The 18,585-nt window shown below is 42.7% G+C and overlaps 1 protein-coding gene and 1 long non-coding RNA gene across 2 annotated transcripts in view; both read left to right on the forward strand.

Moving 5' to 3' along the window:
- Window positions 1-18,585, forward strand: part of LOC138971064 (uncharacterized) — a 115,748-nt gene that overhangs the window by 88,928 nt on the left and 8,235 nt on the right. The window lies entirely within an intron of this gene.
- Window positions 1-18,585, forward strand: part of LOC138971971 (serine/threonine-protein kinase BRSK2-like) — a 95,693-nt gene that overhangs the window by 68,873 nt on the left and 8,235 nt on the right. The window contains exons 9-12 of the mRNA XM_070344816.1: window positions 7,343-7,455; window positions 9,321-9,421; window positions 12,483-12,534; window positions 17,122-17,348. Of these exons, the coding sequence (XP_070200917.1) occupies window positions 7,343-7,455; window positions 9,321-9,421; window positions 12,483-12,534; window positions 17,122-17,348 (493 nt within the window). The remainder of the gene's footprint in view (window positions 1-7,342; window positions 7,456-9,320; window positions 9,422-12,482; window positions 12,535-17,121; window positions 17,349-18,585) is intronic.

The raw sequence follows: 18,585 nt of genomic DNA on the forward strand, positions 1-18,585 counted from the left end.
TTCACCCCTGATGACTGCAACCTTCTCTGTCTTCTTGTCTTTGTTCTTCTGGTCTTTGTTCTTCTGGTCTTTGTTCTTCTCCCCGTAGGCAGTCCTCTCTATGTAGGCGCGCAGCAGGTTGGCGTGGTACAGGCGTGCTTTCCCGTGCATGACGATCCTGTAGTCGTTCTGGCCCACCTTCGCTGTCACCTCAAAAGGTCCTTGCCACTGCAGTTGTAGCTTGTTGTGTTTGACAGGTAGAAGTAGCAACACCCGTTCTCCAATCTTGAAGCTGCGCGGCCGTGCCTTGCGGTCGAATCCTCGCGCATAACGCTGTGCTGCTCTTCCCAGGTTCTCTTGAGCCAGTTTGCAGGTCTCTTCAATCCTGTTCCTGAGTTCTACGATGTAGGTCGCTGTCGTCTGCACCTCCTCGTCAGCTTCTTCGTCCGTCCAAGCCTGACGCAGGATAGCCATGGGACCGCGTACCTGTCTGCCGTACAACAACTCAAATGGGGAAAAGCCCAAGCTCTCCTGAGGAACCTCGCGGTATGCAAAAAGCAATGCTGGGATGTACCTGTCCCACGTGCGTGGTTTCTCCTGAGCTAGTTTCCTCAGCATGGTCTTCAAGGTGCCATTGAACCTTTCCACCAGTCCGTTGCACTGAGCATGGTAAGGAGTGGTGAAATGCTGCTCCAGTGATAGCAGTCGTGCTGCCTCCGCCATCACTCCTCCCGTGAACTGCGTGCCTCTGTCGGTGAGTACCTCTGATGGAATTCCCAGCCGGGACCACATAGTAACCAGAGCCTCAGCTACTCGCGTGGCTTCAATCGATTTCAGAGGGATCGCCTCTGGGTATCGAGTAGCGTAGTCCACCATGGTCAAAATGTATCTGTTTCCGTCCTCAGACGCAGGCAAGATGGGCCCGATGATGTCCACTGCCACCCGACGAAAGGGTTCGTCGATGAGCGGCATCTTCTCTAAGGGGACCTTCCTCACCCTTCCTTTGGCAACCACCTTCTGGCACTTATCGCAGGACGCACAGAAACGTCGGACATCCGTGCAGATGCCTGGCCAGTAAAAGTGGCGCCAGACACGATCCGTGGTCTTCTTGGTACCAAGATGACCTCCCAGAATCGAGTCGTGTGCCGTTGCCATGACACCCTCGCGAAACTCGCGAGGCACGACAACCTGTTTGAATGCACCTTCCTTGTTGCTGAACTCACGGTAGAGCAACTTCTTGTCCCTGAGGAACTTTGACCTCCCATGCTTCCCGCTCAGCTTCACCTTCCCCGACTTCGCGTGCTCCCGAGGAGTCGCTAATGTCGGATCAGATGCCTGAGCCTTCGCGAGAAGCGCGGGGGTCACGTTCCCCAGGGCAGCTCGTGCAGCAGGTAGGGGTTTGAGAGGTTTGTCCTCTCGCTCCGCCTGTGCCCGCGTGAGCACTGAAATGACGTCGGGAGACCGATAAACGGGAACCTCCCTGGTGACGCCGTCCACAAACTGAACCCGGTTTCCAATGAGCAGGTCGCATGGAGGATCGTCCATGACGACGGCCACAATGGTCCCCGTGAACAACGGTGTTACGACCTTGATCACTGCCGTGTTCAAGTCGTAAGCGTGAGATGCCTCGGCCATTCTCACCCTTATGCTGTCTCCTGTGTAGGCCATAGCTGGAACTAGACTCGCCCGAACCACTATCATGTCTGCCCCTGTGTCCCGCAGACCTTCGCCCTTCACTCCGTTAACGTAGACGTTGCAGTGGGGCTGGAAATGTTTCCTGGAGCACGGAACGCAGAGTTGTGGAATGGTGCATGAGCTCGTGACGTCCCTTAGCTCCTCACTGCCAACAAAGTGTACGCCCTTCTGGTCAGCCTGTCTCTTGTGGCAGTCCTTCTTCACGTGGCCCCGCTTGTTGCAGTAGTAACACTGGATGTCAGTTCTGGAACCTGATCCTTTGTGTCCCTGATCGTCCTTCCCGTCCTTGGGTCCTGAAGAACCCGAATTTCCCGATTTTCCCGGCCGTGAGCCTGAAGATTTGCCGGAGATCGCCTGGGCGTCCTCGTGTACTCTGATCCAGTCGGCTGCCTCCTGAGTAGTCTTTGGCTGGTGTTCCTGCACGAAGGTCACCACCTCAGGTCGCAGGCTGGACATCAGTTGCTCCATGACAATGAGGTCGGCAAGGTCGTTGACGGTCCAGTCCTTTTCGGCCATCTCCACCCAGCGCCGCAGGTAGAGATTAAGGCGTGCCACAAACTGATGACTCAGCTCGCCGCTCAGTCTCTTGCTGTTTCGCAGACGTCGTCTGTAGGCTTCCGCAGTCAGGTTGAAGCGCTGGAGTAACGCCTTCTTTAGTGCCTGATAGTCTCTCGCCTCGTCGTCATCCAAAGCGTTGTAGAGCTGCAATGCGCGTCCTTTTAAACAGGTGCTAAGGCGGCTAGCCCACGTGGCCTCTTCCCACTTCTGGTCAGATGCAATGCGCTCAAACCGGCGTAAAAAGTCGTCGAGCTCGTCCTTGTCATCGTCGAACGTCGGCAGTCTCGTACGGTCGGCAACAAACGTCGGCGCGCTAGCCTGAGTAAGCGTACCCTTCTCGGCCTGTAGCCTAGCTAGCTCTAGCTGGTGATCGCGATCCGCCTGTTCCTTCCGGTCTAGTCTGTCACGTTCGTCTTTCTTTTCCTGTCTGTCAAGTTCGGCCTGTCGTTCTTGTCTCTCAAGCTCGTCTTTCTTATCCTGTCGGTCACGTTCGGCCTGTCGTTCGGCCTGTCGTTCCCTTTCTTGTCTGTCTCGTTCATCTTTCTCTTTCCGTTCTTGTCTGTCACGTTCGTCTTTCTTTTCCTGTCTGTCTCGTTCGTCTTTCTCTTTCTTGTCCTGTCTGTCACGTTCGGCCTGTCGTTCTTGTCTGTCAAGCTCTTCTTTTCTCGTCTGTCGCTCTATGTCTTCCTTACGTTCTAACTCCTTGCGCTTAAGCAAACTACGCGCTCTAACGCGTGCGTCACGCTCTGTCTGTTCCTCGCTACCAGGAGTCTCAAAAGTTAATCTCTTCGTAGGAGATCCCCCTGTAGCCATGGTTAGTTTAGCAAAGCTTTATCACAAAAGTAAGTCTAACGCAGCTATAGCTAGAATACGCGGTGATGAAAGCGATGGATACAAAAATCCAGCAACCAGAAAATGCAGAAGAAAAATCCAAACGGTGTAGAACAAATCGCGTAGCCTACTTTATGGCTGCTTTTTGCGGTGAAACAAAGTGTTTCCCACAGCCGTGGCCTACTTTATCGGCTGCTTTTTGCGGTGAAACAGAGTGTCTCCCACAGCCTTGGTTAGGACAGAAGTCCTCGGACCCTTCCCCCCCAAAAATTCCAACAAAGTCAAAATATGGAGAAAAATCCAAGTAAAACAAGACGGTAGAAATGTAACCTGTTACAAAATGCGAAACAACAATGTAGAGAAAACTGAGTAAAACGAATGCAAGATGTGAATCGCTTAAGGTGTGGTATATGATCAAAACTACACAAAAAAGGGTAGCACCAAGCAGAAAATAAGTCGAGCACTGACGAGATTATCTGCTCTTAGTTATCCTTAATTGGTGGGTCTTTATCAGTTGGAAATTAACTGAGTAAATCCCGGCTTGGCCCCCATGTGTCACGTTTCAATATATCACTTAAGGTGATTATGAACCGGTTAATTACTACTAATTAACTAACCACACCACGATCCACTCTCGCAGTCATACAATTAAATAGAGTCAACAAAAGTATAAGTTTCAGACGCCTGTTTATGTATAAACTCGCCACCTCCCTCGAGCCTTCACTCAAAATATGTTCCTTTTACGTTCTCAACACGTAAAAAACCCGTGATCACTGACAAAATGCCAGTAGTATATAGAAAATTATAGTAACACGCTGATCCCGTGTAAATACAGTCAAATGAGAATGTTCTGTTCAAAAAGCTCTAGTTCATGCAGGGGTCACACACCCCACGTTGTCACTACTCCAATGAAATCACAGATAAGAAAAGACAACGGTGGTCAACGGGGTGCGTAAGACACGGTGCACTTAGCTTTCTTTCTGTATGCTGGTTAGCCGGTATGCTGGTTAGCCGGGTTGCTGGTTAGCCGGTTTGCTGGTTAGCCGGTTCGCTGGTTAGCCGGTCTGCTGGTTAGCCGGTTAGCGTAGCTTCCTCAGGTCCCAGCTCCAACGTCTGCGGCTAGCAGTGTCCCGCCAAAGGCAGCCGTGCAGCCGTTTCAGGAACACGAAACGAAACGAACGAACGAAGGCTGCAAACAGAAAGCATCGGTGCACTAAACATGTCAGCTACCCCTCACCCACCACCTTAAAACATGTCATCTTTAAATATCTCATCGAGCACGTGGGCCTGCACAAAACGGACTTTTTACAACAACAAAACAGCCATTTTCCGTCCTTCTCTCCCTATCTGCAAAAACCATATACAGATTAGTATTTTAGCGTCACAGAGAGTAAATTATGCGCTAACCTGGAAAGAACAACAGAGAGTATTTCATTCCACAACACAGACTCATCAACAGCGTTAAATAATGATTTATTACCTCAAAAGCCTATGATTGTACTCTCATGGAAGCAAAATCCGCTTCCTCCCTGGAACAGCCTCTGTTCGTCAACAGTGACCAAAAACGTCCAGAACCCCTTGTCGAATCCTTATGCGAAAGCCATCGCCGACGAAGGAATGTTGACGACTTGTCCTCAGCAAAATATGTAGCAGTGTGAAGGAAATAACTCGTGGAAGTTCCCCTAGAGTGCCAAATATAATCTTCGGTGAAAAACCATCATACTCTAGAAACTGTATTAGATCCTTCCCCTTCTGTCGCTGGGTGTCAAGTGCCCCGTCCTTGTGCCTCTCTCAGACAACCTAGCCAATAACACGTGACTGACCTTGTCACAAAACCAGTCCAGCTATACACAATTCTGCCTCCCAAGCAGAAAAAAGACACGAGAAACTCAATCCCTGAAAATCCCGTGTGCGCTGTCAGCGAAAAACCGTCAGCCCTATGACGGCAGAAACCCCCACTGTGAAACTCGTGCGCTACAAAACATCCGTGCTGATTGAGCACTGTCAGCAACCTCTGCTGTAGCCCAATATCACGCACAGGCGCTTTCTATCATGATCGACCCAGAACAGGCACTCCACTGAGTGACACTTTCTTGGTCTCTGTCACCCGATCGTGACAATGCCACATAATATGTACACTTCAATTCAGCACATGCGTTTTTGTCTATAGCTTACCAATCAGTCTGCTATCAGTTATAGCGTTGCTTTTTTTTCTTTTTTTAACCCTTCATAATCTCAAACTAACTTCAGCCTTGCTTTTGCTGAGCTTTTATCAGAAAATATGAAATAAGAACGGCTTTTTTTGCATTATCTCCCCAACCTCCCTAATTAGTTTTGTTCCTGAATCCCCAGAATACCTTATCTTCAAATAAATGGTCCCTTTGCTGTTTGGTTGATATTTTGAGTGTTTCCATCTTATTGCACGTACATGTGTTATTCCTATATAGTTCTGTGCATGTGCCACGTATTCAGGGGCTCACATCCACGTCGGACATCGGACATACACGGAGATTTTTTCCCAATGTCCTATACATTTTTTCATGCAAGCGGACATATGTCCTATTGTTTTTGTCACAAAGTGGTCATTGTCCGATTATGCTTTCATTTGATCCGGACATTGTCAATACTTTCCAATTTACAGAAGTTTGATTTGCTATTTTATCGATGTTTTGCGATCGTCGCGATATAACCTTCGTGGTTGAAAACGACGTTAAACACCAAATAAAGAAAGAAAGAAAGATGTTTTGCGAAGCGATCTGTCTCTCCAAGCAGATGAAACTTGGGGAGACTTTATGTGCTTTTTATAGAGAAGAACTTCAAAGTGTCGCAACTCTGAATACTTCAAGCCGGTTGGCAGTTGCCTCCCTTCGCGGTTTTTTCTCTCCGAAAAACCAACATGCCGCCAAAACGAAAATTGGTACCAGAAAAAAAAAGTCCTATTGATTTCTTTTTGTTCAGGACAAATGTCCTTTCACTTTTGCATTGTCCAGGACATTTGTCCTATATGCCACCTCTCATGGATGTGAGCCTCTGCCTATTCCACCAATGCCTGTATTCCAGCAAATACCTTTGTTGCAGTTTGGGTATAGTGCATTTCTCAAACGCAGACAGTGAAATTCTGGAGCAGCTGCATTCAAACTTCAATGTTTTTTATGTTCTGTGTTTTTGTGTGTGTTTATGATAGCTGAGAGGAGAAAAGCTGATGAACACGAATAGTAGAAGCTATTTAAAAAAAAAAAAAAAGGATTATTGTGAAAATTAGAGTTTAACCTGTGTAATAAGTGTAAAGTGTACTTTTCTTGAGGAATGATTTTCCTTGCTTTCAGAGCCTAAAGGACATTGTGCTATTGTCATTCATATTGAAAGCTCAATAAAGAATACATTTTGTTATTATTACTTCATAAAATGCAAAAATTAGGCTCTTTTGGGTGGGGAAAAAAATTTTTGAAGTGTTTCTTGGGTTGGAAAATGCAATGCCCGATATGTGCTGAGCTAAATCAAAAAGTGCAGCTCATGTTTCAAAATAAAATACATCTTCAACATAAAATTTGCATCCAGTGGTATAATGAACTGTAGTTTTTATTCGTGTACATCCAACAATTCACTGTCTATAGCTTTGAAAATGCACTATACTATCCAATCAAGTATTTAACTGGTAACATTACTGTGGTGACCGACCTGGCTACCCCTTGCATGTGCTGGTGTTGATGTTGCACACAATATGTATGATTTTTTCCCTCTTTTCATTGTCCATGGATTGAATGCTGGTTTAGTTAAAATGCCTAATTAACTGCTTGAGAATTGTAATGATTACTTTTTTTGGGGGGATTGGTTTTTTGTTTTGTTTTTAGGAAATAAATTCATAGATATAAGTAATCTTTAGCAGAACTTATAAAAGGTTTGTAACTTAATGATACTTTATTAACTTAGAACTTGGATCCCTTTTTTTTTTTTTTTTTATTTTTTTTTATTTGGATTGTGTAATTTTCAAACTGAGCTTATATGAATATAATGTGCCAATTTAAAGTAACTTTAAGACATATAATACAATGAGAAAAAATGTAAATGTTTGTGTGTACACCTTATAATAACCCTCAGAATCAAAGTATGAATACCCTTGCCCTTTAATTGTTTCCCTTGCTAAGAGGTAAAAATTACCTCCACATGTTTTAGAGGTGTAAAATACTTGGCATAATTGTTATAAAAAAATTGACAAAATGGTAACATTTTATGTGGTAAGTTTGATACGTGACTGACCCGGTGCCGTGTGTTGTGTCAGACATCTGTGATACCGACAGTGGAGGACCTTGACCCTGACGTCCTGTCCACCCTCAACTCTCTACAGTGCTTCAAGGATAAGGAGAAGTTAGTCTCAGACCTCCTCAGTGTCAAGTGAGTCGACTCCTTCAAATGGGTTTCTTGTTAAAGTCCGGTCGAGGGACAAGCAGAGGGCATTTTCGATTATTTTAAAAGAATCAAAGCAATTTTTATATGGTGACAAGGAGAAGTTAGTCTCAGACCTCCTCAGTGTCAAGTGAGTCGACTCCTTCAAATGGGTTTCTTGTTAAAGTCCGGTCGAGGGACAAGCAGAGGGCATTTTCGATTATTTTAAAAGAATCAAAGCAATTTTTATATGGTGAATAAGAAAAAAAGTTGCACAAGACGATTAGTACTATCTTGTTACATTTTGTTTTGTCAATATGATTAAACGTTCCAATAATTCACCTACAATTCTTGTTTGTTGAATCTGAATTTTTGAACGTTAGCGGTTTACCTGTTTTTGGATTAGTACTTTCTTGTGTTAAAAGGGTTAAATGCTATCCCTAGTGCTATCCGTAGTAAATCTTTGAGTGATACAACCAAACTTGGGTAAACTTCAACTCTGAATATGCCTCAGTAACGCATCCCACTGATCTCTCTATCTGTGCCGGGTGCACGCTTTTTTTCACACCTGTCAAATTCCGTTTCACTGCGCATTCTTCGGTTAGGTTCTGTCCGATGAGCGTGACAGGTTTAAAAAGCATGAGAGTTCAAATGAATATATCAAAATGTGACATTGAACGTGGGGCTCGTTTCGTGTATCAATGATTTGAGAAAAAGTACATGTACAGGGCTAAAACTGGGAAAGCTGGAAACAAGTCCTTTTAAACTGAAGATAGTACTAATGGTTTTAAACAACTTTTCTTCTTGAGCGCTTGATAAAAGTTGCCTCGATTTTTTTAAATTAATTTTTACTTACAATCCTACACCTGCTGATCCTCGTCGGGACTATGCTTTTTTTGTGCAGTTGTTATTGATGTGATTGATGGTAAAGAAAAGCATCTCCTCATGCTCAATGTTTATTAGTTTTTTTTATTTATTTATTTGTTTTACCTTCTCTGACTGTCCCTTTCTTCCTTGAACTGGTTTTTTGTCTTCTCCTAATCTTATGCTGTATTTGTGAGCTATATACAGCCGAAATTCTGTTGTAAGAGTAATTTTAGATGTATATCATGCCTGTTTTCTACCTTGCATTTTCTGCTGTTTCCTTTCAGACACAACAGAGAAGTTGGTGTATTTTTTGCTGTTTCCTTTAAATTCAGACATAACACAGAGAAGGTGGTGTATTTTCTGCTGTTTCCTTTCAGACACAACAGAGAAGTTGGTGTATTTTTTGCTGTTTCCTTTAAATTCAGACATAACACAGAGAAGGTGGTGTATTTTCTGCTGTTTCCTTTCAGACATAACACAGAGAAGGTGGTGTATTTTCTGCTGTTTCCTTTCAGACATAACACAGAGAAGGTGGTGTATTTTCTGCTGTTTCCTTTCAGACACAACAGAGAAGTTGGTGTATTTTCTGCTGTTTCCTTTCAGACATAACACAGAGAAGGTGGTGTATTTTCTGCTGTTTCCTTTCAGACATAACACAGAGAAGGTGGTGTATTTTCTGCTGTTTCCTTTCAGACATAACACAGAGAAGGTGGTGTATTTTCTGCTGTTTCCTTTCAGACATAACACAGAGAAGGTGGTGTATTTTCTGCTGTTTCCTTTCAGACATAACACAGAGAAGGTGGTGTATTTTCTGCTGTTTCTTTTCAGACATATAACACAGAGAAGGTGGTGTATTTTCTGCTGTTTCCTTTCAGACACAACACAGGGAAGGTGGTGTATTTTGCTGTTTCTTTCAGACATAACACAGAGAAGGTGGTGTATTTTCTGCTGTTTCCTTTCAGACATAACACAGAGAAGGTGGTGTATTTTCTGCTGTTTCCTTTCAGACATAACACAGAGAAGGTGGTGTATTTTCTGCTGCTGGATAGAAAACTCAGGAACCCCAGTGTTGAAGATGAGACAGAAATACGACATAGATCTGAATCAGGTAAGCATGCACATTATATGCACTTTGGCACACACAAATACTGGCAACTAAACAGACACACAGTCATATAGATCTATACATTTGACTACTTCTTTGGTACTGGTCAAGTTTGACGGTCATGGTGTAAGAAATGATACAACTACCGTATTTGACGGACTACAAGCCGCGACTTTTTTCAAAAAAGATCGCATTGCGGCTTATAAAAAGATGCGGCTAAAACGTTACCTAAACTTGAATAGCATTCACCTAATGGAAGTTGCCGCGGATTTTCATTTCGCTCGATTAGCGATTACCGGTACTTTGTTAGCTCTCTACTCAAGACTCGGCGCTTTTCTCTTTCTTTCGCGAATCTTCGTTTGTCAACAAGTCGTCGTGACAAGATAGCGTACAGAGAAACACCGGATGTATCAGGATCTCGCGCGCGCGAGATTTCGTTTTTTTGTCTCTCGCGATAGTTGGAGGAGCGAGAGCCGCCATGTTGTGTTTTCATCTGCTCGAAATGTGCGTAAAAGTCGTAAATCATCCCAAAAAAGCTCATTCTGGGCGGGACTACATGTGTGTGTTGGTTACAAATTGTGTGTGTGATATTTTTCTTCAAACCTTTTCACTTTTCTTCTTTGTTTCACTTGTTTATTCTCGGAGCCGATTTCGTCAAAGACCGTACTTTCGTTTGCCTGGTTGTTTTGATTGATTGACACGATCTGATTTTTTTTTTTTTCGACGGCGGCTAATATAGTGACGCGGCCTATACGTGGCTCGTCCCAATTTTTTGGTTAAAAGTTGGGGGTGCGGCTTATAAAACGGTGCGTCTTGTAATCCGTCAAATACGGTACAAGGATTCCTTTTTTTTCAGACATTGTTGTTTACAGTTTAATTCCCAAATGATCAGGCTATAAATTTGAATAGTTTGTACCTGATATGGGGCAAAACAAATTCAATAAAGTGGTAAAAATTAGTCCCACTTGGCGGCAGAAAATAGGAACTCGATCATTGATATACGCACTTTGTGTAAATGTTGTGCCTAGATTTCTTGTTTCTGTGTTGTTGTCTTGGAGTATGCTGTACATAGTGGATCAATAAAACATAACTTATATTTGGAATTACTGTCCGGTAGAGCATTTCCATGAACGTAATCCGTTTGTTTTCCATCACGCGGGTGCATTAAGTGGTGTCCCACGATCGGCAAACTGTTGTTTCGTCCTTCTCAGAAAAAGTTAAGTTAATATGTACAGTTTCAGCACTTTACCCAAAGCTTAATTGAAAATGACATGTATCAATGCCGATATTTTAAAATATGGTTCGCATAGAAAGCTATACAAACGCTCCGAACACATGGTGACCCGAATGATGCAACCGTGAGGTTTCTCATTTCAGCATCAGCAATAATCTGAAAGCCTCAGTTTGATCCTTTTCCGATGCTTTTAGGTAATTCCCTATGCATGAAAACCTATTCCAATGACTTTTCACACAGAAATTCCAACCGGCACGGTTGGCCTAGTGGTAAGGCGTCCGCCCCGTGATCGGGAGGTCGTGGGTTCGAACCCCGGCCGGGTCATACCTAAGACTTTAAAATTGGCAATCTAGTGGCTGCTCCGCCTGGCGTCTGGCATTATGGGGTTAGTGCTAGGACTGGTTGGTCCGGTGTCAGAATAATGTGACTGGGTGAGACATGAAGCCTGTGCTGCGACTTTTGTCTTGTGTGTGACGCACGTTATATGTCAAAGCAGCACCGCCCTGATATGGCCCTTCGTGGTCGGCTGAGCGTTTAAAGCAAACAAACAAACAAACAGAAATTCCAACTGCAGTATACGTAGAGCCTTAAAATTGGTGATACGTCCCGTATACATGACCCGCTTTTTACGGGGTGCGCCGTTGGCGCTTTCAATGTTGTTAAGCATTGACTGGTGCATCAAATTGTTTAAAAATCAACATTTCTTTGTGTCACTTTTCTATCAAGGGAAATAAAATCACATTTTTGGTTATGTAATGCACTAGTAGAGGACAGCAAAACACGCTTTTATGGTGTTTTTTTTAAATTTTATTCTTTATTTTATGTTTAATTCATGCTGCTGTTCTGAAGAAAACGTGGAATGTATTTATTCAACATGGTGTTAGCATTGACTGGTGCATTTGCTTGAAAATCAACATTAAATTTTCTCCTAGTTACTTTCTACCAAGGGAAGTAAAATTAAAATTTTTGGTTATTAATACACTAGCAGAGAACAGCAATTAAAACATCCTTTTACGTTTCGTGTTATTTTATTTAATAATTCATGCTGCTTTTCTGAAGAAGAAATAAACGTTGAATGTATTTATGTTTTCTATGCAGAATCTTCAGTGGGCGTGCAAAGGACATCTAACAATGCTGGTACACATACAGAACTTTCCAAATTTATTATTTGGCCAAATTCACGGTTTTACTGACCAGTACTGAAGAAGTAGTCATGAAATGTGTGTGTATACGAAGATGTACATATTTATATATGCATATACATGTATATGCATTCTTGCATTTAGTCTTGCATTTTCTGGTGGTAAAGTATTCCAGCAAGTTTAGAATGAGAATTATGTAAGCAGGAATGGTCCTGATGAAAAATAGGCGAAGCTTCCTGTAGGTGCTATGCATATTATCAAAAGAAATTCACAAAATGAATGCAAAAATAGTTTTATATATGAACGTTATCATGGAATTTCGGCGTCACTCATTTTAGACAGCTTTTCAGCAGAAGGCCAAAACTGTCTTTTTATTATGAAAAGTGTTTATAAATTATTTGTATGGTACTGATAGAAAGATAACAGAATCTTAAATCATGTAGTGTCAATCATATTTTAGATAGTATTTCTCTGGAGATTGATTTACTAAGTCTAAATCACAAAAACAAAAAAATCGCAAAAAATCGAGTAACGCCAAAATTCCAGGACGACAACGATATGAACTCCAGGAATTTCTGCTTTCTTGTGTTGAATAGACTCTCGATCTGTGCTAGCTTGTCTGTTAGTGCGTCCAACTGCCTGGCACTTTGTCACAAGTGTATGGCATACCACTTTTTGTCTTTTCCAGCAGACCCTCCCAGAAAAAGAGTGGACTCGGTGCAGTTTAACGGTTCGGCCAGGTGAGTGGCTCGTTGAGTGGAATGCGTGAGTCAAAGCACTATGACAAGTACTCAAGGAAATGGAATGCTCACTAACGGACCAAACTATAACTTAACCATAAGAAGTGACACTGTTGAATAACAAGGATGGCTGCGATCTGCTGGCCGATGTGAATGCGTGATGTATTGTGTAAATAAATTCCATCTCACACGGCATAAATAAATCCCTGCGCCTTGAATATGTGCGCGATATAAATTGCATTAAAAAAATAAAAAATAAAAAAAATAAATAAATCCCTGCGCTTAGAACTGTACCCACGGAATACGCGCGATATAAGCCTCATATTGATTGATTGATTATATTGCTGGACTCGGAACACAGGCATGCTTGCTGAATGTATGTGCTCTCTTCACACATTCATCAGATCAGTCTTATAAGACCTCCAAAATGAGGTTTTAAAAGAGAGGGAGTCGTAAATGTAGTGTGATTTTGCAGATTTTATTTTTTTTAAATAATTTAAAAACAGGGTCTTGAAGGGAGGGAGTCTTTTATCGATTGGTGTTTGAAAAGCGGATAACACCGTAATGGTTTGCAAAATGTCTTCAACGAAACGTGATCACTGAATGTGAATGACTTGACCTCTGGCCTGCCTTTCAAATTCTCACGCTGCGACGGATAGTCGACTGTCGCTGGGGAACATCAGCGAAGGGTCACCGGTAGCCTCAAGGAGAGCGCTAGCCGTGCAGCAAGTGTAAGTGCAAGGCCTTTCCCAGGGAAAGCCTAGCTGCTTTGGGGTTCAAATCCCCACCTGCTGTTGTAGCGTGGAGTGCTGCTGTTGTGGACTGAAGTTTATGTATTTCTGTTGAACAGTAGCAGTAACTGTCTATCTTTTGACGTTCCAATAAATGCTTGCGCTCAGACACTCAAGTATGTGGTGTGACACTGTAAATATCATGTGCAGTAAGCCTTTCATGTTAATTCTTCTATCTGTTCATATCTATTTCTGGTGTGTTTATTGTTTCTGACATACAGTGTGCATGTGAGATGTCTGTTGACAAGAAAAGTGTGCATGTATCTTTAGTGTGTTCTGTCCAGGCTATTATAAATTATTTATAATATGCTGACTGTTAGCAAATGATGTCACACGCATTCCTTCTTTGCCACTACTAAAGCAAACGTGTGCAAGATTGTATGTTACATGCTTTGATGCCGAAATCAATTATTTTGATCATGCATTTATTTCTGAAAATGTTTACCTTCACATACATTCAGTCACTACCTTAAACACTTATGTTTTCAGTATTCATTTCAAGTGATCACGAACGTAGAAAAATGGGTATCAAAGTGTTGTTACATGTGCATTCTGAATAGTGTGCCAACAGGCCTTGGTCAGTCAACCACGTTTTATCTGTGTACTTCGTGTTTGACGGAAAAAGAATAACACCAACACCGTTTTCCTGTATATAACTGAAAGCCACATCTTCTTCGTCATTCAATTTCTGTTTTCAAAAGTTTCGTCAACTTTCCACATACACGACAAGCTCCCTTTACCAAGCTTCAAAACAAAACAATAGGTACTACTTTCACTATCGTCGTCTGCAACGAAAACCGAAAATGGCGAAACGCTTTGCTACGTACACAGAGGACAAAATTTCAAAGAAAAGATCGAACCTTACACCTGTGACAAGGACAAGTTGCATAGACAGTTCCGTGCGGATCTCACCACATATCAACGTACATCCGATGCTCAGGACCCACAGATAGGTGACGCTTTGGCGATTGAGGCTTTGTCTTCAGCTCTAACACGCACGCAGACAGTCAGGCAGGTCTAATCTGCACCAGCGGTGTTGGAAGGTTTTGATTTAGAAACACTCGAATGTTGCTTCGACGACATAAACGAACCAAAAGTCAAAAGTGTGCCCCAAATTCGGAAAATATTCTTTCAAAACAGCACTGTAAAAACCATCAACATCACTGTGAGAAAATAAACAATACAAACACAACCAGTTCCCCTGTGGAACATTTCGGGTGGACTTTCCCACGACCTGACCTACATAAATCCTCCGTGTTCGTTCGCGCTTTGCATTCAATCTGTGTGCGCGTGTGTATTTGTGTGTTTAGCTTTCGTTGGTATGTGCTGTTTGGTTCAAAATAAGTTTATCTTTTTTCATTGAAAGATTCAGAATCATTGGTTGATACTTTGTTGAATGCATTCAACCAGAAAAGACACGAAACGCATTGAATCTATCTTCTGCGCGCATGCGTGTGTAGGGTATGTGTAAAAGGGCAATTGTGTTTTTCAGTCTTGTTTTGTGCCTGTTATTTCGTCCCCCAAAACTCATTTCTGTCTTTCTATGCCTATGCTGTGAGACATAATCGCTATTACGAGTTAGTCGTGTGACAGAGAGTTTTCTTGCACACTCGACTGCTGCTGTCTCACTTCGGCTACGCCGTCATGAGACATCTACAGTCTCGTGTGCAAGAAAACTCTCTGTCACATGACTAACTCGTAATAGCGGGTAATAAGACATGTCGAGAAAATGGATATCAGCATGAGCCGGCAGACTTACTGAAATGGCTGTATAAGTTTTTTTAATTTTTTACAAATTTAAGGCAGTTGATCCTTTATGTCACCTTTTCCACACATTGAAAAAGTTTGGCAATTCTGCAAAAATGACAGTAACATTTTCCACATTTCAAACAAGGTATATAGCAGCATTTCGCCGATTTCATATGACATCTCTGTTACACGAAGCGTGGTTTGTTTTTTTCAAAGTAGCTTGAGTGTTTCAAGATGGCTTGATTGCATCACACAGCACATATTTGTCAGTTTTTGCCGATTTTTTTTAAAGTGGTCTTTTTTCCTGTTGACTTAATGTTGTGTTGATTGTTTAGTTTGTCGTGAACTTTTGGTGAGTTCTTAATTATATACGTGTACAGACATTAACAGGAGATAATAACTTCATGTTTCATGTCTTTTTGATCACAACGGGAATGTGCTAAGCTGGCATGAATACACACAACAACATTTTAATTAAGAAGGACAAACAATTTGAACCAGGAAGAGCTTTGGGGCTCAGCTGTTTAAAACAAAATTACAAGCAAGCAATCCTAACACATAAGGTGAGAATTAAACAAACAAAGAAGAAATTGATTCATAAGTTTTCTGCTTTTGTTCCAGTTATACATATGTCAAAGTTTACTTTGTGTGTCTGTATAGTTCATTTTTGTATTGGCGCACCATTCTAGACTACATGTATAGGTGTATATGTTTCTATGTGCATGTTTTTGTCTTTCCTAATGTTATTTTAGCTCTGGATCAGTATCAGAGGTACGGTGTTACTGTAGCTTTTCCTTCTTTTTCACATTTCTTATTGTGCGAGTGGAAAAGAAATTAATGTTTTGATCAAGTTTGTGTATATCTGTGCATGCACTACTGAACTATAGATTAATCTTTAAACGTTGTGCGAAAAAAAACAAAAATGTATCTCAATCTGAATGAATGCTTAAAGTGCTCAGATACTTTATTTGAAGCAGTAAGTATAATACCCTACAAGTTAAAAGACAGTGTTGTTTTTCTTTTAACCTCTAACAAAACAAATTTTAAAAGATGAAATTGTTGTTTGTTTGTTTGTTTTTGATTTGCAACTTGATAAGGTTTTGTTGGATCAATATAGGGAATACATTGTAATTTAATGTTTGAATGGCTGTCAAGAAACCCCTGTGAAAGCGATCTTCAATCCCAAAACAGCATATGTGCCAAGTTGTCCAAACAAGTCCCTTTGACGGCGTAGAAAGAAACTTTAAGTAAGAGCCATTGTATGAATTTTCTGGCCGATATACAAAAAGTAGTGCAAATATGATCTTTCTTGGTCAAGATTAGTTATTGAGCATTTTTTTGTAAATCAGTTCAGGTGCATCTAAGTTTTGATTCAATGAATGACCCCTAGGATTTTGAAGGTCAAATTTGCCAGTAGACCTTCCGTCAAGGGAAGTCCTCAAGGTGATCCTTAATTGAGCCTGAAGTCTATTTCGCATAGTCTTTTTACCGAAAACTCAGTGCTACAGCTTTTTGCGGCCAGCTACGCGAAGTATACTTCGCATAGTCAACTTCGCCAAGTTAAAGACAGGCTTTTGGGAGACAAGCAGTAAGAGTTAGCTTTTCTTGTTTAGTAAATGAATCAGTACAGGTGCATCATGGCATATAAGTTTTGATACAATGAATGACCCCTAGAATTTTGAAGGTCAAACTTGCCAGTATGTAGACATTCCCTCAAGGAAAGTCCTCAGAGAGACAAGCAACGCCAAAACTGACTTTTTACCTTGTTTGTACCTCTGCACTGGATTGGCTCTCTTAACAATTCTGGTAGAATTTGGGCCAATGGGAGCCTTAGACACGGTAGATTTTTACCGAGCAGAATGCTCCGTCATTAGCAAATCAAACTACCAGGTAGAAAATGCCCCCATGTGCGCCAAAATGGATTTTTTACGCTGTAGATTTTCTTACCTACCAGATATTTCTGCAAGAAGATTTTACCGGGTAAAAAGTCAGTTTTGGCCTTCCATAGTAAGAGTATAGCTGACCCTGTGTTGTTGTTGTGTTGCAGTCGGCGGAAGGCCAGCCTGAGCAGCAGCCCCAGCTCCTCACCCCTGTCCAGCCCCAAGATGTCGCACCGCAGCGCCAGCAGCAGCAGCGCAACGCCTTCCCACAGTCCCTCAGCCACGCCTCCTAGCTCCCCGGGCGTAGGTGGTGGAACGCCGTGGAAGTCCCGCCTTCACACCATCAAGAATAGCTTCCTGGGCTCCCCGCGCTTCCACCGGCGAAAGATGCAAGGTATTCCCTATGGCTACCCGTATGCCGCCTTCGCTGCGGGGCCTGAGTTCGTCTATGAGCCGGAGGTGCCCCCGACAGGTGAAGTTTTGGTCGGGGGGGAAGGGTGGACGTTCCTGTTCTTGCGTTGCCGCCCCGCCACGTCAGTTCTCTGCACGGTCTTCTCCTCCTTCTTCTTAATTCCTCAGTTGCCGTGTTGTGTTTTTTGCCTGGTTGAGGGACGTCCGCAGGGCTGGGCACCTCTAGTACTTGCCTGTCACACATAGCTTGTTGCATGCTGCTGGTGGAATGAGGACGGATCAGAGTTTGTCGAGAAATCCACAGTTACTGTAGTCGCGAGTCTAATCTGGCCTATAACTGCCATCTCGCCCAAAATGGGACAAGCGCCTAGCCTTTGGGATTCCACCTTTAGGTGGAATAAGGACGGATCAGAGTTTGTCGAGAAATCCACAGTTACTGTAGTCGCGAATCTAGTCTGGCCTATAACTGCCGTGTCGGCCTCCTAATCGGGAGGCCGTGAGTTCGAATCCCGGTCGCTGCCGCCTGGTGGGTTAAGAGTGGAGATTTTCTGATCTCCCAGGTCAACTTATGTGCAGACCTGCTAGTGACTTAACCCCCTTCGTGTGTAGACGCAAGCACAAGACCAAGTGCGCACGGAAAAGATCCTGTAATCCATTTCAGAGTACGGTGGGTTATGGAAACACGAAAATACCCAGCATGCCTACTCAACAAAAGCGGAGTGAAGCTGACTATGCTCTCAGAGTATAGTGTGGGGAACCCAAATGGGCAAACGAGCTCACACGTAACCAGACAATTCTGGAACGCTGAAGAAGAAGTATATCGGTTCAAGGTTTGAAGGTGTTGATTCTAGCCTGTAGTGATGTACCCGCCTAGGAAGACTGGAATGATGCATGATGTTATGACATACCATTATGTGGGTTTACATGCCTTGGGTTTAATTCTCGGTGATGCGGATCAGTTTTGAAGTCCTGGATTCCTGTTCCAGATAGTTTTATGGACTGTCTTTATCGTAAGGCTGAATTGCAAGTACTGGACCTTTTCCTGGGCTGAGGGTTTAGAAACTCGGTGTGCTGACTCATTCTTTGAGTCGCAGTTTGTCTAATTAACCGAGTTAACTTCAAAAAGGAACTTTTGGGTAGGAAACTTTCCAGAATGGAGTATTTTTCCAGCTGTTTTGTTTCTTTTCTTTTTTCTTCTTTCTTTTAATTTGTTTTTATAA

This window comes from Littorina saxatilis, linkage group LG7 (genome assembly GCF_037325665.1).
Source record: "Littorina saxatilis isolate snail1 linkage group LG7, US_GU_Lsax_2.0, whole genome shotgun sequence".
Classification (NCBI taxonomy): domain Eukaryota; kingdom Metazoa; phylum Mollusca; class Gastropoda; order Littorinimorpha; family Littorinidae; genus Littorina; species Littorina saxatilis.